The sequence below is a fragment of the Choloepus didactylus genome, chromosome 18, assembly GCF_015220235.1.
Source record: "Choloepus didactylus isolate mChoDid1 chromosome 18, mChoDid1.pri, whole genome shotgun sequence".
NCBI lineage: Eukaryota > Metazoa > Chordata > Mammalia > Pilosa > Megalonychidae > Choloepus > Choloepus didactylus.
Window position 1 is genome coordinate 7,131,823 of NC_051324.1, and position 22,526 is coordinate 7,154,348.

General features: G+C 44.2%; 1 protein-coding gene across 5 annotated transcripts in view; it reads right to left on the reverse strand.

The window, feature by feature from the left end:
- DNAH9 (dynein axonemal heavy chain 9) overlaps positions 1–22,526 on the reverse strand; it is a 322,619-nt gene that overhangs the window by 276,666 nt on the left and 23,427 nt on the right. For all 5 annotated transcript variants that reach the window (XR_005212602.1, XM_037808448.1, XM_037808450.1 and 2 more), the window contains exons 7-11: positions 14,061–14,228; positions 11,076–11,192; positions 6,959–7,109; positions 4,437–4,551; positions 1,161–1,229 (exon numbers count right to left, since the gene is read on the reverse strand). Coding sequence is in view for 4 of the 5 variants with exons in the window: in XM_037808448.1 (XP_037664376.1) it covers positions 1,161–1,229; positions 4,437–4,551; positions 6,959–7,109; positions 11,076–11,192; positions 14,061–14,228 (620 nt within the window). In the remaining variant the exon portion in view is untranslated. The remainder of the gene's footprint in view (positions 1–1,160; positions 1,230–4,436; positions 4,552–6,958; positions 7,110–11,075; positions 11,193–14,060; positions 14,229–22,526) is intronic.

The following is a 22,526-nucleotide window of genomic DNA, read 5'->3' on the forward strand; positions in this document are numbered from 1 at the left end:
GGGGATAAAATGGTAAATGCAGCTAAAGGTGGAGAGCACAGATAATCAGATAATTATAATACCAAGCAGGAATGTATGCAGAGGTCGGGCAGTGAAGGAGGAGTGGGTGTTCCTGGCAGAAGCAAGAGCATGGCCAAAGGGGTGGAGGCGAGAAACAGCACAGCACGTGTGCAGAGAACAAGAGATGTGTGCACCTGAGGACGGGGGTGGTGTGGGACATGGCTGGAGAGGGAAGCAAAGGCCACGTTAGGCAGTGCTCTGTGTATCACAGGAAGGAGATGTGGGAAGCGCTGAAGGCTTCCCCAGCTGGGGAGCTGGGTGCCATTATCGGAGTTGGTGACAGTGTCAGCTCTGGAGGGCACAAATTTGGAGGTAGGGAGGCCTGCCAGAGGCAGCTTCAGCAGCTCAAGCCAGAGATGTTCTGGTTGTTCGAGAAGGCACTAGTGGAGACAGAGGAGTGGATGGATTTGAAGCTATCTGGGAGGTAACAGCAGTTGAACTTGGGTGACTTGGCAGATGGGGTGCCACCAAGTGATTTGTCTAAAACAATGCAAAGTATAATCACCACCATCATCACCACCATCATCATCATCATCTATATAATCTTATACTCCTAAATAAAGAATAACAGGACAAGGCAGAGGGAGGAGATAAGACAATGAATGGGCTGTTCCTAAATCCAGCAACCCCAAAAGACCTATTGCAGTTTTAAGCAGGAAAAATCATGAACCTGAATAACATTTTCATTATATTGAAATGAAATGCCTCCTCCATAAAAGGACACAAAAATATTCCTAAAAGGTATTTTCTCTTTGTGCAGCGTAAATTACTGCTTTCAGCTTAGTGAGCAACTCCTGCGACTTTCGGGGACACAGATCTTAGAGTGCCACAAGGAGTGCCCCACTTTTTATAACTCTGCCAAGTTTACGCTACCAACAAAACTGCACTGGAAAAGGGTTTGTTTCCAGAAGAGAGCTGCATTCCCCAGAGACGTTGCGTTTCCAACCCAGCAATACTGTACTTATAAATATCGTGGTTATAACATGAAACACATAGCAACATTTCAGAGTCACTGAGGAGTCTGTGCAGATTTGGAACTGTGAAAGGCATCCTGGGGGCTATGTGCTTTACAGAACAACACAATCTCAGAAGCTGCTTACTTTTCCAGCAATGAGAGTATATCTTCATATTTTTGTATCATGCGCTTGCCTTCGGCCGACTCCATGCAACTACCCATATAAAAGAGAGGAAAAAGTGACAAATAATTAGAAGTCAAAGTAATGGTCTGAGTAACAAACTGCAGCCAGTAAAGAAGAGATCCAACAGCTTCTCGGGCTGGTTTCCAAATGCCCCTAAATGAGCCTGCATTCTTCCTCCCACACATCCGCCGAAGGCCACCAGAGGGCACCTGCAGGTCCCAAAATACAGGCGGCCTGGAGATGACGGGGTTGTCGTATTTTCCTGATTAGAAGTCCCACTAGCCCTCCCTCCGCCTCGTGCAACCCATGGTTCGACCTGCCCCTCATCGTAGCCCAGCCAGTCATGCACAAAGTAAATGAGGTCTCTCAAAACTGGATAAGATGCAAACTGCGATATTAAAGAAACATTCTAGAGCTGTACTTTCTTATATTTAAGAAAAAATCGCCAATAAAAAAGAAAAAAAAAAAGACATGAATTCCTTTCTCTGAAAATCCTTCTAGGACATTTCATCAGAAACCCCACCATTCACTGACATGTTTGTATGAGGTTCCCTCGCACGCCTCCCTCTCCACACATGCACGCTCATATGCACGCATACCTGTACACATCCACACGTGGATATTTGCTCATATGTGTACACACAGATACAAACACACACAAACGCCTGTATGCACACATGCACGCACACACACGTGCACGAAGACTTCCACAGGAATGCTAAAGACCACAGGGCGCTGTGAGCAAAGCTTGGCTGGAGGCACTGGTAACTCACAACTGGTTTTGACACTCACTGCAGCACTAAATCCAGCACTCAGTCCAGCTCCTGGGAAAATCAATGAAGTATTTTTAATTTTCAGAAACCTTCACACTGTGTGGAGGGTCTCTTTTTGTTTGTCCTGCGAGCAAAACGAGGCAGCTTACTGGTAAAGATTCTTTAAAATCCCTTTGCTCTTTAAATCAACACAGGGTTTCTTTACAAGATCCCCTGAGCTTTCAGTATAAGCCCTTAGGCCTGGAGAGAAAGCACTGGATTTGCTGGCGTGTTTTCTAGTTGCTTAGCTCCCTTTATTGGCAAGTGAGCAGATGCCTCTGCAGGGCAGCAAAGAGAAGTGGCAAGTGCTTCAGGCCATGAGGGTGGGCTCACACCTAGCTCTTTTCTTCAAAGCAGTGGGGTTTCCATAAGTCTCACAACCCCTGCAAATCAGTTTAATATCTATAAGAGAATGAAGCTAGCCAAGAGCCAGGCCTCTCACGCTGGGGCATATGGACAGTTGCAGAGAGATGTTTGAGAAGTCACAGGAGCATGCACGTTGGAACTCCCTATAGCTTCCATTTTAGGTTATGGTGAAGATACCAGAACATTTTTATAAAGAGTAAATGTATATCATAGAGCTTAACACAAATTTGAATTCAATTTTTAAAACAAATCAGATTGCGGGCTATGCTGGGGCAGACGTGTTAGTGTGCAATCTAGATCCCCTCTTGGGACTGTGCACTCGTTCCCCCACTGCCATGAGGGTTCGCTGCTGAAGCACAGTTGTGGCCCCCAAGGTCATACCCCCTCCCCAGGAAAGCCCATATCCAAAGCCTAGACCATATCGGGTTGCAAAGGCTAGGCCCTATCCTCTCAATTCACAGCAACTCTGAAGAGCCAGCATTCCCTGCAGCATTGGCTGAGGACTCAGCTGCAACTAACCACAACCCAACTTCTCCCACTGCTCAGTTCTGCTTCCCTCACTCCCTTGTGGGTGTTATTCCCCAAAGCATTCCTATAAACTTCCTCTAGATAAATCTCAGGGTCTGCTTCCAGGGACCGGACCTAGGGACAGTGCCATAGCCTTCTTAGAAGGAGCCCTGTCATCCCTCCCACCCCATTCACACACCTACCCCTTCTGCCTTCAGGGACTTGCTTGGGAAGCACAAGGGCTGGGCTCTCCCCTGGCCTAAGGTCCCAAGGCTAGGGGAGTCCTGGAAAGAACTCTGAGCTAGGAACCCCGAGATCCAGCTGCTTGTTCCAGTCCTTTCCTTGGCTGTTCTGAGGACCTCCTCACTTCTCTGGGCCTCACTTTCTTTATCTGCAAAATAAAGGGCTCAGACTACAGCAGATGCTGCAAACGGTGAGTCCACCAGTCCACTGGGTAGATGTGACACACACACATGTTTTGCTTGATCTGTGAGGTTTCAGAAAAAAACTGAATACTTGCCAATTGAAAAATTGGGCATTTCACATAAGAATTTCGATTTTCAGCTTATCTCCAATGGTCAGGAGATTGGTCCTATTGAATCTCCTTTGTTGCTTGGCAACCCTGGAGCAGAGTGGGGGCGGCCCCTTTAGACTCCTTGCCTGCTGTCTTACATCATCTCCCTCACCGGGTCATGACAACTTCCTGGCCTCTGAAGGCATTTAGTCTTGCCACCCGGGCCAGGGAATCTCTAGCCCTTCCCACCTCTGAAAGCCCTGTGATTCCCAGGATCAGACTCTAATTCCTTCACGTCTGCTGCGTTTGCCACAGGCTTTCAGTGAGATCGTCCTTTAGAAGGAGGAGTGAAAAAAAGATTGCCCTCTCGTAGGTAGCATACTAAATGTAATATTGCACAAAACTCTTCTCACTCCCTTCTAACAGCGGAGTTGCCTCTAACTCTCATAGCTTCCAGTCTCAGCTGTAAGGCAGGTCAATGGTTGCCAAACCTGGGTGACACCCCAGAATCATAGAGGGAGCTTACTGAAGAAGCAAATTCACAGGCTTCCCCACCTCTGATGATTGAGATTCAGTGAGGGGCAAGGCCCAGGAATCTGCATCTTCAACAAGCACCCCAGGTTATTCGAATGTATCAGGTCCTCACCCCACACTATGGGCAACACCAGTAGGAATCATTTGCCAATGGCCTCAGTAGCAAAGAAACATCAATGAGTCAGAGGGAAAGGTGGAACAACTCCACAGACCTTCCAAACACTGGCTTATTTTCCTCCAGAAATGAATCTTAGATCAAAAAGAGTCTGCCTGACGTCCATGGGTGACTGCCCCACTTAACACCAACGGACCCACTCACTGGTCCTAATGTCTCAGTATTGCCACTGCGTGGCCAATAGGTTATCTGGTTGACTGCTGGAAATGGAAACAAATTCACATGATTTTTATGCCTTAGGTAAATGAGTTGCATTCTTACAAAACTCAAAATTCGTAGCAGGAACAGAAGCTCAAACCAAACCAGCCTTACAGGAACAAGATACTCACGGATGTGTGATGTTCCTGAAGTTGCTGAAGGGCCCCTGGATGCGCTGCCTCAGCTCCTGTGCCCAGCGAAGACCCCCGGCCACAGCGGGCATGTTCTTGTGCACCTGGGAGAACCCTGGGGACACACACAGCCAGGTCCAAGGAGGGCTCTAAATCCTACTCCACCCCACAAACGCCTCCCTCCGGTTACTCTGCTTTTTGCATCATCTACCTCCTTGCCATAAAATCATGCTGGGGTCAAGAGTCCCTGGGAGCTCATCAAATTCTGCTAAAGACTAAGGAAGAACATTCCCAGCCCAGCTCTGCCAGTTCCAAGCTCTATCACTTCAAACTAGTGACTTTTGACCTGGCTGCATGCTAGTATCACCTGGGCATGCTTAAAAATACTGATTCCCAGGTACTACTGGAGCAATTCAGATTTAATTGGTCTGGGCAGTGCCTGGTCATTAGTATTTTTTCAAAGCTCCCTAGATGTTTCTAACTATACAGTCAAGGTTGAGAAACACTGTCTTCAACAGGCAAGTTAATTTCTCTGGGCCTTGGTTTTCTCATCTATAAAATGGGAATGATATCTTTCCTGCTTAACAGCCTGGATATTCTTTCTTTAGTCCATAAAGTGGATTTGTTTGTTTGTGTATAATTAGTTATCAAGATTTAACAATTGTGGGATTTTGTTTAAAAAATATATCAGTTTCCAGCTTCTCTCGTAAAATTGGAAGATCTGGCAACAATCAGTCATCATTTCTAGAGAGCAACAATTGGCTGGAGTGGAACAGTGGTTACTTCCTTTACCTTACTGTGGACTCCACCACTGCCTGTTGTCTTATGCTCACCTAGGTCCATTATTGTCATTTCCTGCTTTGCCTCTGTGGTAGACAAAATTCTAAGATGACCCCAATAATCCTCACCCTTTAAGTGTGGGTGGAACCTGTGTATATGATGAGATATCATTCCCATGATTATGTTACATTTTATGGCAAAAGGGAGATGATCCTGGCTGTGAGCCCTTTAAAAGCAGAGTTTTCTCTGGCTGGTTGCAGAAGAGAAAGTCAGAGATTTGAAGCATGAGAAGGATGCGATGCACTGTTGCTGGCTGGAAGATGGAGGCGGCCGGGCTATAAAGAATGTGAGCAGACTCCAGCTGAAAGCCAACAAGGAAACAGGGGACTCAGTCCTACAATCACAAGAAACTGAATTCTGCCCACAAGGATGAGCGTGGAAACACACTCTCTTTCCCCCAGAGCCTTCAGATGAGAACAGACTGATCCACACTTTGATGTCTGAGTAGAGAACCCAGTCAGGCCATGCTAGCCTGATCTACAGAACTATGAGCTAAGAAGTGGGTGTTGTTTCAAGCCACTGAATTTGTGATAATTTGTTACACAGCAACAGAAAACTAATACAGCTTCTGAAGTCAATTGCATTTTAAAATTCTGGATTTAACTGTACGATGTCATGATGATGGCTCCCCTTAAAGGTGGGGCTGACAGATATTTTGGGCACGATTTCCTAAGCAGAGGCAATTCTTAATCATGTTATGAAGCCTCTTTATAAATATAGTGGCCAGTTACTCCACTATTTAAAAGTCTTTGCTAATTTCACATTGCCTGAAGAATGAATGGCACTCTGAGCACATTACAACCTGACTCCAATCTTCATGCTAACCCGAGCACCCTCTACACACCTTCTTTTCATATAGGCAGTTCTGACTGATCACCCACATCTTCTAGAGTCTCTGCTTTAGAGGACTTTGCCTCTTCTCTCTGGCTGTCAATTCCCCCACCTTTTAGAACCCAGCTGAAGATCACTTTCTCTGCAAGCTCTTCCTGGAATCTCCCAGCCACAATTCATCTTGTTTTGTTACAGTTCTTTATAATTTGAGTCAAACACTTCTCAAATTCTGCTATGTGTTATTCTTAACTGTGCTCATTTCTATGTACCTGATGTGTTCCTTGAGGACTACCTTTTGGCATGAATTCCTTTATCCCTACATATGGTGTCTACAAATGTGCTTTGCAGACACAAAAACTGTCTTGTAAAACTGAACTGAACTGGCGTTTGACTTTCAAACAAGACAGGGCATATAGGAATGGCAATAAAAATGGCAACTGTATACTGTAATATGGGACAGTCCTTTTGTTAGGCTCTGGCTATTTCTTCCACCAGATGCACGGTTGCTATAGCATTGGAAGGGATGAGAAACTTTTCTCAGGTGTGGGAAAGTCTACTGTGGCACTGAGGTATGTTGAAGATGAATCAGAGTAGCAACATTGATCTTACGATACAGCTCAAATGTATTTCAAGGTCTCCATCGATCAGCCACAGTCACCGGGAAATTCACAGCTCAGTGAATGCTACATTCACCTCGGATGGTCTGGAATTTCAAGCAAGAAGGTTGTGCTTGCTTCCCTTGGGTATGTCATGGATCCACTTGTGGACAGTTAACAGATGTAAAAGGAGTGAGCAGCACTCTTTCTAGTAACAGAACTCCCCACTACGAACTCTCTGGAAACAAGGCCTACCAAGTTCTGCTTCCTCCTGGACGTGCTGAGTGTAGATGGTCCTCACTGCATCCAGGTCTTTGGTGAACATTCTGATGAGGACCAGGTATTTATCAGACACATCCTGCGCTACTAGTGGTCTTTCGAGGAGGTTTCCCACTATGTCTAGCAGCTGCAGAGAAGGTGGAGAAAGAGAAAGACCGTCATGGATTAAACCTTTCCAAGGTTACATAACACTTGTTTCCTGGTTTTCCCTTCATATACCTGCCAGTGTAAGAGGGGTCAAAATCATTATTGTGGGACTGGATCAATTATTATTAATATATGAATATTCTGTCTTTCCTCCTCTCCTCTGCTTCTAAAAGGGAAGGATTCCTATCTGCTGGATCAGTTACCAGGCACTCTTTTGTTGTAAAAATCTGGACAAAGAATAAAACAAAGAAAACTAAGGCTATCAGAGAAGTTAAGTTGATCTATATCACAAAGAACTAAGACAGAAGAGTGTGCTGTGCAGGTTTGAATGTATTATGTCCCCAAGAAAAAGCCTTATACTTTGATGCAATCGTGTTGGGCGTTTTAGTGCTGATTAGATTGGAATCCTTTGAGTGTTTCCATGGAGAAGCACCCCACCCAACTGTGGGTGATGACTTGGATTGGATAATTTCCATGGAGGTGTTACCCCACCCATTCAGGATGGGTCTAAATTAAATCACTGGAGCCATACAAATGAGCTGACAAGCAGAAGGAACTCAGTGCAGCTGTGAGTAACATTTTGAAGAGGAGCTACAGCCAAGAGGGACACTTTGAAGAATGCAAAGGAGCTGAGAGAGGAACTGTAGTTTACAGAGACATTTTGGAGATGGAAGACTTTTGCTCTGGAGAAGCTAAGAGAGGACAAACACCCCAAGAGCAACTGAGAATGACATTTTGAAGAGGAGCTGTGGCTTAGAGAGGAATGTCCTGGGAGAAAGCCATTTTGAAACTAGAACTTGGAGCAGAGGCCAGCCACGTGCCTTCCCAGCTAACAGAGGTTTTCCAGACTCCATTGGCCGTCCTCCAGTGACGTACCCGATTGCTGATGTGTTAGCTTGGACACTTCTGGCCTTAAGACTGTAACCGTAACCAAATAAATCCCCTTTATAAAAGCCAGTCCACTTCTAGTGTTTTGCATTCTGGCAGCAGTAGCAAACTAGAACATGCGCTGATGGAGAAGAATAAAAGAGTCTCAGAAGGCTGGGAGTGAGAGGAGAATTAGAGGACTAAAAACTCATAGGTGGAAGCAAGAAACAAGTTTCAGAGGGCAGTTGCCCGAAGAATAGCAGTGACAATTAGGATGCTTTTGAAGATGTTTCTCTGGGCACAAAAACTGCCATAACCTGTTGGTATTTCCTGGAGCAGCTGAATCAAGATGCGAAATGCTTTAATGCTTTCAATTACTTTTTTGGTTGTTGGATTGCATTTCTTTGATTGTGAAGCCACACAGAGATAGGGCCATGTAGGACTCCAGTTATATTTAGAACTTATCGATGCACTACTTCTAAACTTGTCTTAGAACCACCTCTACCTCCTGCTTTAGTCAGGGCTGGAAATCTACAGCTGGTGGGCAGCCAAAACCTGGCCAAACTTGGCCTATGGACTTTGGGCACAGTTTTTAAATTTTTAACTGGTTTAAAAAAACACAAAGAAGAACATGTGATAGAGAGTCTATGTGGCCCACAAAACCTAAAATAGTTGTAATCTGGTCCTTTACAGAAAAAATTTGTTGACCTTTGCTTTAAATCAATGGTTATTTAATATGCACAATGTCAAAATTACATTCATATAGTCCAAAATTGGAAGTTGGCTTTAAGTGTCTAAGACCTCACACACTGCCTTTTACTGCCATGCTTCATCTTAGACCATTCTGACCACCTCTTTGTTTTCATCATCTTCCAAAGCCTGGGTAAAGGGAGAGAGGGCAAGCTTCAGGAGCTCATTGGCATGGGCCTGCAATCTGAGACAGGTCCAGGAAGTTCTGGGTCTCCAGGTCATGCCCTGTGGAATGGCTATGCAGAGAAGAGCCACATATGAGCCCCCAGCTCAGGATGTTTCCCAGGTCAGACAGTCTAACCATCTCCTTATTGATTCCAAGATACTCTAAAACCTTTCTAAAGAAGTTCAAATTCAGCAAATAGGCTCTAGGTCCATTCTTTTCTCCATGGGACATCTGCCTAGGTCCCTGGGGACAACAGAAAGTAGCTCTCCCTCAATGGAGGTGTAAAGAGCAGGTCCCGTGGCTGCTGTGGCTTAGACCTCCTGTGGGGAAAGTGCGAGGTATGGGCTGAGGCTCCACTGTGGCCAGCCTGTACCCTCGGACTCAAGTTCTTTGACCTGGATGTACCCAGCTGGCCATGTCCACCGAGGAACACTGAGTGGGTGGATGATCTGACAGCAGTGACAGGTATCTGGATAAGGCGATCTGTCTGGCCCCCAACCCCCAATCTTGGGAAGGCACTTACGTGTATCAAACTATATCTATTGGAACTTCTGCTTTGGTTAAAGGAAGAAGAAAAAGTTTAGGTTTCCTGTTGGTGAAATGACCAAAAACAGAGAAATGAAGCAGGAAGAAGGGACTGGATGGTTGTGGTTTTCCTACTGGGTCCCATGCACTGGGTTGGGAGTCCCACTGAGAAGAGGATGCTGGGTCTGAAGAGGAAGGGTCTGCTTTTATGAGACCCCTGTGAGATTTGATACAAGAAGTGTGGCTAAGGGTGCCACAAAGTTGGTAAAGTCTCCCTCTCGTCTGCCCAGAAGCTTACTCCACCATGAAATGTCAAGGACTGGAATTCTGGGGCCCAGAGAGGTATACCCTTGGCATACACATAGATGCTTTTGTGGTAGGGACCAACAGAAGAGCAACAGTAAGACTCTTTCAAGCACTTTCCTGGGCAGATAAAATTTACAAGGGACACTGTAGATAGGTAGCAGAGACACACAATGATTTGGAAGACAGTGTGATTTGCGTGAATGTGAGGCATCTCTTCGGGGACTCCTTGGAATCCATGGTGAAGAGGAATTTATAGGAGGGATAGGGCTGGAAAGCCTCAGTGCATGGATGGAGTCCCAGCTTCCCAAGTTGTCTAGATGGTAGAGTCCTAATTAGCCATGAGAGTCAAAGGCAAATAGGATCATTTTGTGAACACATGTGAGCCCTTTCCTTGAAATTAGTTCAAATGCTTGGAGAGGGGAACCCCAAAGGTCTTCCAATGTGAGTTACGGAACATCAGGTATTTGTTAAAACTTACACATATATGACTAAACAAGCCTGGCACATTTGGGTTGTCCAGTATTCTAGAATAGTATCAATTCATCCATTCAGGGTTTAATTTTCCCACCAGTTAGCAGTCTATGTTTGGATATTTTCAGTGACTGGAAACTTACTCCTTCTCATGGCATTCCATTCTATCTTTAAACAGTTCTGACAGAAATCTCTTTCCCCTACTGAGGCAAAATCTGCCTCGTTATAACTTCCACTCACTAGTCCTAGTTCTAATCCTTAAGGCTTTACAGAATAAGTCTCTTCATAGTTTATATTATATCTCTTTTGCTCCAATAAGTCTTCATGTCTCAAGACTCAGCCCTGTCTGTTGTCCAGTCTTGTATCTACTCTTCATCTGAAACCCTCTCCTCCATACTCCTTGTACCATCTGATCAGTGCAGGGAAGGACAAGAGCACAGGTCTTTTTCTAGTTACTTTTAACAGAATGCTATAATCAGTTACCAGGTAGGTCAATTCATTTGAAGCAAACTAACAGCAGGGGTTATGTAGCCACTGAATTGCCAAGATATGGTTTTAGGACAGTGACCACAGGAGACTTTCCCATTTTTAAAGGGTACCCAAAGAGGGTATTCCAGAAGAAACTCTTTTTAAAGGTATTTTACATTGCCACACTTTCAGAAAAGCATAAGTAATCAGTCTGAGAAGCCCAGTTCTGCACACTCCCCTGCCCTTTGGACACTCACAGTACCTTCTCTACCAGGCTAATAAGAATAGCTAATATTTTCAGGAACAAAACAATTAGAAGAGTATCCGCCTCTTTGCTGACAAGGATGGGAGAACATTGAGCACAGGAGTGGCTCCTTCCCTACTTGCACAAACCTTAAAGGCATGTTCCAAACCCGATATGTCATCAAAGGCTTGAATGAAGATGGTCCCCAGTCTTCGGTCAAGATCTTCTACTTGCTGGTTAAATTCTGAAACATCATTTTCAAATTCCTGGAGAGACAACACACATAAATAAGAAAAAAACCATGATCTTCTGGAAGCCAATCTGTTCCAGTTTCAGATATTATGTCCCCCAAAAATCATGTTCTTTCACACAATCTTGTGAGGGCAGACATTAATCTTTTGATTGAGTGTTTCCATGGAGATGTGACTCAATTAACTGTGGGTGAGACCTTTGATTAAATTATTTCCATGGAGATGTGGACCCTGCCCATTCAGAGTAGGTCTTAATTAAATCACTGGAATCCTATAAGACAGCTCACTGACAGAAGGAGTTCAGAGCAGCTGAGAGAGACTTTTGGAGAGACACTTGCTGATGCTTTGAGATGCTTGGAGATGTTTGGAGATGCTAGCCCAGAGTTTGCTCTGGAGAAGCTAAAAGAAGACCCCAATACTTAGGTGAATAGGAGCTTAAGAAACTAAGAGAGACAAGCCCAGAGACATTTTGGAGAAAGCCATTTTGAAATGCAACCCAGGAGCAAAGGACCAGCAGACGCCAGGCACATGCCTTCCCAGCTGACAGAGGTGTTCCAGACACCATTGGCCTTTCGTTAGTGAAGGTATCCTCTTGTTGATGCCTTAGTTTGGATACTTTTATGGTCTCAGAACTGTAAACTTGTGACCTAATATCTCCCCTTTATAAAAGCCAATCCATTTCTGGTAGTTTGTGTAACGGTAGCATTAGCAAACAGGAACACAATCCAACTCTGTTCCTTACTACTAACCTACTTATTACTTACTACTAACTTGAATTGGTTCTATGAAGGATTTACTTTAATTTTCTAAAATTCACCTTGGCATGACTTCGTTTTTAATCTATGTAGACAGTTACCTATTTTTGCTGCGTTTATTTTTCTGGACACTCTAGGCAAAATGGCAAAGTGAATCAAATGTGAGGTTGGTATCTTTTACCTCCCTTTCTGTGCCCCTCTCCTCCCCTTCCTGAAACCCCTTCTCCTTCATCACAGTGCCAGCCCTTGCCACTTCGAAAGTCACCTCAGCAGCAACATCCCCAATGACAGGGCTACTCCAGCATTACCACCCTCTTTCTTCCCTCTTCCAAGTCAAAAATCCTATTTTTTTCAGTGTAACCAAACTTAACCTAGCCAGCAGGAGGAAAGTAATCCGATTAAACTAATATATACTCTATTTCTTCTAAATATACTTTAATTGGTTAAGACAGCAACGAGCCATTGTTCCTAAGCCTGTCAAATTTAACAAATAAAAGTACAGGACATCCAATTAAACTTGAATTTCAGATAAACAATTAGTAACTTTTTAGTATAAATGTATCCCAAATATTGTACTTTATCTGGCAGCCCTGAGTGTGTTCCCCTTCCGAGAATGTAGCAATTTTCAAGGAATCATTGTTAACTCAGATCTCTAAGTTGTGGAATTAATATGTTATTATTGCTTTATAATAGTTTATAAAACATATTCTTACCACAAAATAAAGTAGCAAACATGATGTAGTTCTACTTTTTAACTAATCTACATTAACATCGTGGTATGTTTCCTCTAGTTTTTCTCCCCCTTTGTATAGGATTTTGTTTTGCTTTGTTTTATTATATGGTAGCAAACACATGGCATGCATCTTCCTTCGTGCCCACCTTCTTTTTTCCCCTACTCTTCACTAATGGAATTTTTAGAAAGTGGTATCTCCCTGGGCCTGGCCAGCTAAGATCCCCCAAGACATCTGAGGGTGCGCAGGGCAAATTCTTGCCCTAATTTCTTTCTCTCCTCCCCCATATACTCTTAAAATTCTTTCTCCAGTAAGTTTACCATTCCCTTCTCAGTTCTGTTTTTTTACACTAGCCTTCTTTCTTCCTTCTTTCTCCTGTGAGCTTGGTCTTGCTGGCTGACTTTGTCTCAAGTCTCAGCTTTCCCAGGCTACAGGTGAGGCTTGGACTCTTGTGTCTCTATTCTGGAAAATACAGCACTAGCTACAGAAGACTGAATTATGTAGTGCAGTTTAGACATGATCTTAATCTATTCCACATCACTGTGGGTGAATCCATTGTGACTAGGATCTCTCGAAGATGTTATTTTTAGTTAAGATGTGGACCAACTAACTGAATGAGGATGGGCCTTAATCCAGATTGCTGGAGTCCTTTATAAGCAGAAGAGATTCAGACAAAGTAAGAGAAAGCCATGGGGAGAAGCCAGAAGCTGGAAGTCAATGGAACCCAGAAGAGAAAGGAGAGGCTATCACTATGTGACATGAGGCTGGGATACAAGCCAAGGAACCCCAAGGATCACTGACAGCCAGCACCAGAATTTTAAAGACTTTGGGGAAAAAGAATCACCTTCCTGAGCCTCAGTTTTGGACTTCTCCTAGCCTCAAGACTGTGAACCAATACATTCCCATTGTTTAAGTCGACCTACTGTGTAGTATTTGTGATAGCAGCTCAGGAAAACTAGGAGAGTAGCCCTTTCCTAATGTTGAGTATTACCTTGGGATTAGGGTCAAATCAGAAGAACCAGTTGACAGCCTCACTTACCCCTTCCCCAAGCCACTAGTAAAATTCTGTCTAGGTGTGCCTGGCCTTCCCATTGGGTCTCTGCAACCAAGTTGAAAGGTCTGAAGCCGCAGGGTAGCCATAGCCAACACCATCATCTCATAATCATCTCAGCATCTCTGAGCCTTAGGTAGCAGCTGGTGCAGTTATCAGGCAGAAACAGCCCTCCCTGATCTTTCTCCTGACACAAAGATTAGTTAGGCGTGGGACTCCTTAGATAAAACCATCAAGAACCACAGAGCCAAAGGAAATGCTAAAAATGCAAATGAATTCCCAGACCCTTAGCCTACAGGCATCTGACCAGGGAGAAGACTTACTATTTAGTCCTTACAGAACCTACCATGCTCTGGGGGTCCAAGCAGTCATAGGAGGACTCTGTGAAGATCCTGTACATATCTTGAAATTCATCATACATTAGCAGGACCTGCTGGCCCAGGGCATTCCCTCTGATGCCACTAAACTCAAGCTTTGTGAGTTTGTGGAAATCCAAGGTTGTCTTTAGGAGATCCTGGGGGGACAGTTCACAAAAGAGTTAAAATAATAATAACAGAAGATGACGTTCAAATTAGTGTGGGGAGAGAGCTAAGGATGGTATGGGGGTGGCAGTTGCTTAGGAAAATGTGAAGCCTGATTAGTTTCGTAACCTTATTATTAGATTTGGTTGGTATAAATAACTCTTGGTTAAACTCAGTAACAAAGCAAAGGGATAGTACAGATAAATAAAATCACACAAACAAAAAGTATCAAATTTACATTTCAGCCGCTGTGTTCTCTAATAAAAATAAAATTATTTCCCTGATTTCTGACATTACCACCCATTAAAAAAAATCAATTTCAAACAAACCAGGCTCTGTGGTTCTAGAACAACAGCTATCTTAGAGGATATTGACAGGAAAGTGGATCCTCCAAATAGTCCTAAGGACAAGCCCAGAGGATGACACCAACATTTTTGCAACTACTTCTGCCAAGAAAAGAAATCTACAGCATTCCCTTCCCAAGCATACACACACCATCAAGATGGGTGACTGTGGGCAATTCTTTACATCTCTGGGTTTGGTTTCTTCATCTGTAACAGCATAATAATATACTTAGCTCCTGGAGTTGTTGTGAGTTAAATAAGTTAATACAGGCATAGGATTTAGGCCAGTACCTGGTACACAGTAATTATGCAGTAAATGCTTATTATTGTCACTGTTGAATGGCAGTGTTCCAGCTGTGCTCAGAAGTAAAGGAGAGGTGGACAACACGGCCCAACATCCTCCAGGAGGATCCCTTCCTAAAACCTGTGGATGCTTTACCCTCAGAAGCACAGTCCAGGAGCCTCCCGAATACGTCTAAACATGACAGATTGTATTTGTCTCACAACTACCCGTCTAACATCACAAAACCTTCAAATCAAGATGTGATTCCCTTTATATTTTCCATCCTAAGTACATGCCCCTTCAATGGGAAATTGGAAGATACAGGCTACCTTTGTGCCATTTTGTCAAACATTTGGTGTGCACCTAGGGTGGGGTGCTCCACCCTGAGTACAGATTCAAAGGGTGACAACAGGGAAAACTCTGACACCGATGCTAAAAAAGCACAGTAGACCCCGGGTACCACTCCTGGGAATTCCCTTCAGGCCATCGGGCCCCTGTGCACCTTTCTCTTGCTGAGGCACCAAAACCAGCTACAGTGACAGAATTACTGGGAAACAGTGAGAAGTAGCTGACTTGTCCCGATTTGCCAGGAGGATACCCCATGCAGCCTTGGGCAGCCTTCTGAGAACCCCATTTTTGCTCAGCTGTGTTCAGGCATGGCTGCAGCTAAGAGTTGAAGCAGGAGACAACACATCAGGAAAGGCTCTGACACCAGCTACAGAAAGGAAGACATGTGGCCAACCCAGGGGGTCTTGCTACCAGTGGTTGGAAAGGAGGCAAGTCGGTATTTTAAAAATGTTCAACTTTATATTCTGGGGAGAACAGAGAAATGGATTTTATTTCAATAAAATTGAGTTAGATATTAATTCAAATCTCTCACAAGGTGCTTGGTTGTAATCAGTTTTATAGGAGAAACCTATTTGTGCTATGCAACATAAACTCAGTACACATTCTTCATAATCCCATGGACGTCAGTTTCAATTTTAGGAAGTACTCTCTAACCATTTTAAAAGGAATATGCATTTTGATAGGTTTGATGACATCAGAAAAGTAGATGTGATCACTTTGTTTTCTCAAGAATACTTTGAAGCTTGGTCTTGGGTGGTCATAGGAAGGTGGTTCATCTCCAAGCTAACAGGTAAGTCAAAGGTATTTGAGAAATACTTACTTGATTATTCTAATTCAGGAGAAACAATGTCAACAAGACACTGGATATTTACATAATTTTGTCCAGCTTAGCAAACATGGTGAACAACACAATGATTTGGGCTCAATTCAAGGTCTCAGGCCTTTCCTTGTCCCTCTATCAAAAGAGCTCCCTTACCCCACTGTTCCCTGGGACCCTACCTCCTTACTTTGCTTTAGTTTTCTCCAGATTTCTTATCACACTTCGCATTATTACATATTATTTGTTTATTTTCTGTCCATCTTCCTCCGTGGATTGTAAATGCCCCAAAGGTCCCACTGTATCCCCAGTGCCTGGAAGAGTTTCTGTCTCTGAACAAACATTTGCTGAATGAATATGTACTCTTTGGTCTCTGACTTAAGCTACAGCAGCTCCGGGAGGTGTCAGGGTGACAGAGAATGTGGGAACCATGACTTCTGAAGGTCATATGGTAAAATCAAGGAAAATCAGACAACAGACGGGAATTACAAAGCATGGAGGAACGGCACCTCTAAATGTCTGAAGGGCCTTGGTTGAGGGCAAGGCAGAACCTTGTATGGTTCTGCTCTGAGGGCAGAACAAAGGTAAACGAGTAAAGCAGATTTGCCCTCCAGATATAGGTTGAACACATTGCTGCTAATTGACTGTTATGACCTAAAATATGGCAATTTTATGTGGCCCAACTTGATAAAAATAGAAACATCTAATGCCTGGAAATGTTCAACCATAGTATAGGCTGTTAAGGGAGGTAATGAGCTCTCCGTGACTGGCTGGATTTTAGTAGAAGTTTGATGTCAGCAGAATTGTAGAAAAGATTCCTGAAGCAGGTGACAAATTGTCTCACAATGGAAGAAACAGATTTATTATATTGACCATGATTACATATTTAATCCTTAAAATATTTAAATGTAAGCTCTTTCCACTGGTTATTTTAAAGTCTTCACAAAACAGAAAAAAAGGCAGTTTAAACCAATAAAAGCTTTAAATGGTATTTTTCTAAATATCTTTTTTGTTGATTGAAGGAGTAAACACATGAAAATGACTATGCTGGGTACAGGCTAAAAATACTGAGTTCAATGGCAGGACATATGGCATGGTGGAAAGAGCTCAGGATTTAGGGCCACAGGAACCTGGGTTAATACAACCCTAGTTCTGCCATTTATTAGCTACATGACCTAAGGCAAGATATGACCTTTTTAAGTCTCAGTTTCCTAACCTGTAAATGGGGACAATAAAACTTAACTTGCTGTAGGACTACTGAGCTAGATGAAATGTACCTTGTAGGACTTGAATAAATGTTAGCCACCAAAATTACGTATGATCATATTAATGTCATCAGAGCAGGTTGGTGGATAGGAGATGCATAAGGGGACATGAGGGTGCTCCTACAGAGCTGGTAGCACAAAGAGCCCCGGGGTCTGGTGCAGCTTACCGGACGGATTGTGCAATATTTCATGATGGTGGAGGGGAAGGTGTGGTTTGTGCTATAGTCTGTGAGGTGAGGAATCGAAATCAAGAATAACGATATGCCTGACAAACAGCAACCCCGTCTCCAAGCAGAGGTCACACTGCCCATCTTAAAAGAAATGTCTGCAGAATTCGTTAAGGGAGAGCACAAAGCAGACATTCATAGATGAAAATCTTAAAAGGTCATTTGGAAAAAAAGACCGTTTTCTTTACCTTTCGACGGCAGCCGACCTTATACAGCTAATGATCTCGTACATGACCACAGACATGGCCAAGCAGGGTGAAAGGGAAGCCGGCCCAATTAGGCCCGGAATGAAAGGAGGCAGCCCAGTGGCTGGAGATCGTGGAAAGAGCAAAAGGAAACACAGAGTATATTAGGTCAGCTTATTACCTGTCTCCCTGCTAATCACTTTGCATAAAGCCTCAGCAGGAAATCATTCTGTCTCCAAGTGAATCATTACAGCAGTTTCCTACTGAAAGAAATGAGGGCTCTCTCCAAGTGGCTTACTGCATTGTTTGGAGGGAAGAGGCTGTAGGCAGAAACATAAACAGGGGATCTGCAGAAGCTACAATATTGTGGCACAAAAAATGAGCTCTGTGTGTGTGTGTGTGTGTGTGTGTGTGTGTGTGTGTGTGTGTGTGTGCTGGAGTGTCAAGCAGGCAGGGTGAGGGAAGGGATCGGGAGGCAACTGAGTAACTATTTTCCTCTTTGATTTCTGACTAGTCATTAACATTGCAAAGATGTTATATACTTTCGGGATTTCCTTAATAAGTTATAAAGTCAAATAAGGTCCTTTTGTGGAATGGGAATTATAAGTTTATCCAAACAACTTTTTAGATACAAGGACCTAGAAATCATATGGTAAAAATAGCACTATATGGGCAGAATAAAACCATAAAACAGTTTGGCCCCTTAAAATGGTAGGGAGGGAGGAAGGGAGGGATGAAGGAAGGAAGGAAGGGATTGAGGAAGGAAGGAGGGAGAGAGGAAAGGAAAGAAAAGGAGGGGGGAGGGAGGGAAGGAGGGAGAGAAGGAAGGAAGCGAAGGAAGGAAGAAGGAAGGGGAGGGGAGGGGAAGGGAGAGAAGAAAGGCAAAAGGAGGAGGAAGGAAGGAAGGAAGGAAAAGGAAGGAGGGAAGGAAGGGAGGGAGGGAGGGAGGGACGGAAAGAGGGAAGGGAGGAGGGAAAGGAAAGAGGGAGAGAGGGAGGGAGGAGACAGAGAAATCAGATCTTAGAACTCCCTGGGAGATATTCAAGTTTGGTGGAAAAACAATACTTGGAAGCATATGTCTCTGGGTATGAATTCCAGTTATACCTCTAAGAACTGGGCAACCAAAGGCAAGTTAATTTATGTATCAGACTTAATTGTGCTCATCTATCAAGATAAGAGGATTGATCCATAGCTCTTATTATAAGGATGCAGGTCTTGGCATGCTGACAGGCCCTTGAAAGATGTTAGTTCCTTATTTTTCTATTCTTCTCTTGCCTTCCCAAGGGTTAGCTCTCTAAGAAGTTAGCTGTATCACTGCTGTGAGGAGGCTGAGGAAGAGGACAGTGGCTTCCCTAGAATGCAATTAATCCACCACTACAGATCTGCTGAAAACTGCAAATATTGCCTCCTTCCCAGCAGCTCCCCTTCACCTAGGGGGTGCAGAGGTGGCAGAGTCGATCTGCACAATCAAACTCTCTTGTGCAAGAGAGCAAAAAGGCCAAAAATGCTACACAAATCGGGGGGGGGGGGGCGGCATCCCAGAGAACTGTGGAGGTTAAAGCTAACTCTGCACAGCAGGGGTTGGATGTGTTGATGCCCTTTTATTAACTGGGCTCTGTGTAGTTATTAATTGCAGCTCCTAACAACTCGGTGGCCCTATATTGTATTGGAACAGCAGGATGACTAAGGCTAAATTCATGCTAATTCCGGCTGGAGAGAAGCAGATTAATCCCATTTCAAACAGGCATCGATCACAGAGATACACAGAATGTTAACTAAAGGGCTCCACGAAGTGCACCAGGAGAGCAATCGATAGTCCTGAGCCCTGCTGCACGGAGCTGAGAAAGGAAAAGGCGGGGAGGAGGAAGACAGCAAAGGGCAAGGGGAGTACGCACGAGGAAACATTTGAAGATAAATAAATAAAAAGAGACAGAGAAAGGGGAAAAAAACAAGAGAAGGAGGTGGGCAACAAGTAGAAAGAGAAGGAAGAGGAGTTAGGGAAAGGAAAGGAGAGGGATGCGCAGTAAAGAAAAGGAATGGGAGAGCTCTGCACAAGAAAAAAGGCAAAAAACCAGAGCGAAGGGCAGAAAAACTTAAACAGGGGAAGGAGCAGAAAGAGTATGGTGACATTCAAGTCACCCTCTTGTTAAACTGGGGCAACTCTTTTTTTTAATGCATCTGTGCCCTTGACGCACAAAGGAAAAGCAGCCGGAGAGAAAACTAGGGAGAGGATGACGACTCTGGGGAGCTGGGTGGCCATCGCCTCTTGTATTTACTGAATATCCTCAGGAAATCAGGCGCCCTAGTGCTAGAAGAGGTGCCTACATGCAAAGTCCCCTCAACACTGAGCTGGGCTCTGCTAGCCCCCCACCCCCAACCTGAGGGCCACCTGCAGGGCTGCAGCTCCTGCAAACGTGACTGCTGCAAGGTGGCAGCTATTCTGTCAGGTCAGCCCAGGTCAGGGGCAAGTTGGATTCCAACCGCCAGTCACCTCCAGCTAAATAATAGGAAAGGAGTTGATGTGGGAGAGGAGAGGAATAAAGAGTGGAGGCCGAGGGGAGAAGAGGCTGTGCATCCAGAGCTGTGACTGAAATGGCTGCGGGGAAAGGGGGCATTTGGGATAAAGCTAGGTATCAATTATTTATATTCTCCATGATCCTGATCAAGGATTTAAGATACGCTTTTCATAAGATCTAGCTTCTGGCTTTCTCTCTTGGGCATTTCCTCCGTCTCTGCGTGATTCCCCATCTTCTTTCCTCGGCCAATTCCTAGGCCAATGTCTTAATTTGTTTCCTCTTGTTGTCCCTCATCTCCCAGAGCCCAGCTGGGTTAGGGCACTGGGCCAGTTTGGATATATTATGTCCCCCAAGAAAAAGCCATGATCTTTTAATCCCGCCTTGTGGGATATTGGGATTAGGTTGTTTCCATGGAGATGTGACCCAGGGAACTGTGGGTAATACCTTTGATTAGATTATTTCCATAGAGGTGTGGCCCCGCCCATTCAGCGTGGATCTTGATTAGTTCACTGGAGCCCTATAAAAGCTCACAAATAGAAGGACCTCAGAGCAGCTGCAGCTGAGACAGACATTTTGAAGACGGCCTTTGAAAGATGCCACTGACATTTTGGAGAATGCCATTTTGAACTGCAACCTGGGAAACAGGCACCAGCCATGTGCCTTCCCAGCTAACAGAGGTTTTCTGGTTGCCAATGGCCTTTCTCCAGGGAAGGTACACTTGTGTTGATGCCTTACCTTGGACACTTAAAGCCCTTAAGACTGTAACTTTGTAATCAAATAAACCCCCTTTATAAAAGCCAATCCATTTCTGGTATTTTGCATAATGGCAGCATTAGCAAACCGGAACAGGGACCCTCTTCCACTCTCCCAATAACACACAAATCTCACCTTTATGGCGGTATTTAGTACACCTCATTAAAGTTGCCTGTTCTGTGTCTTTCCACCCCTGAATTTCTTTCACTACTCCATCACCCTTTTCCTGTGCTCCTCCTACAGGCAAAACCCTATTTCAGTCATCTCTCTGTGTTACTAGTACCCAGCACAGCACCTAGCTCATGGTTGTGCCAGATCAATGCTTTCTGAACTGAAGTGAACAGTCAGTCTCATGATCACCCATCCTTGCAATCCCATGGTTTGCCCCATGTCACAGCCTCTTACCAACACATTCCCTCTCTTCATTCTAAGTCTCTGCTGACAGCAGCTAGAAGTGTGACTCTAATTCCTTCTCGGCTCCCTTGCATTTGTCCTAATCTTGAACTTGACCCTGGATTTCTCAAATAAGTTTTAGGTGAAGTATCTACTTCATTTTATTATGCCCACTCTCCTCCCAAAGTCCAATCAGTGAATATAGAGCTGTAAGATGTTAAAAGACCTGTTAGCCATATTAAATGCTGGACGGAAGGATTGAAGCAATCAAAAGAAAAAGGCTTGTGTCTTCTTCTCTTGGTATTTAAACTAAAATTTGCATTAATTTTTAAATAATTTGGGGAAAAAACACAACTTTGAACAATTCTTTTTGTTTTGCATAGGAGTTCACTACTTTTGTGTTTGTCAAGCCACCTCGATGGTGGGAGCCTGGAGGAGGAGAAGTTGAAAGCAGCCAGCTTTGTGGAAGGGCCAGCTGCATCCAGGGCAGCTCACTTTCATATTTTACTTTTGTACGAATGGTCTTTCTAGTAAGGGTGTATTTGGAACAAAGTTTTAAGATGATGGAATGCTTGGAAACCACTGAATTAGGTGACTGAATTGGCCTTGGTAAGGGGTTGAATTGTGTCCCCAAAAGACATGTGGAAGTCCTAACCTCAGTACCTCACAATGTGACATTATTTGACAACAGGATCACTGCAGGTGTATGAGTTAAGATGAGGTCATAGGGTGGCTCTTCATCCAGGAAGACCAGTGTCTTTACAAGAAGGGAAGAGACACAGAGATGGAGATGCACAGGAGACAAGGCCACAGGAAGAGAGGAGAGACTGGAGGTGAGGCAGGTACAAGCCATGGGACACCCAGGATTGCACACCACCTCCAGAAGCCAGGAGAGGCAAGCATGGATTCTTCCCCGGAGCCTTTGGAAGGGAGCATGGCCCTGCTGACACCTGGAGTCTGTACTTCCAGCCTCCAGAACTGAGAGAATAAATTTCTGTTGCTTGAAGCCACCAAGTTTGTGGTAATTTGTTACAAAAGCCTTAGATAATGAATACAGTTTTCTTCCTAAATATAGCTAAATTAGAATTTCCTAAACTATTGATGGAACCACCATTACGTGATGACCAATTTAGAGGACATCTATTTGTCGAACCCTTATT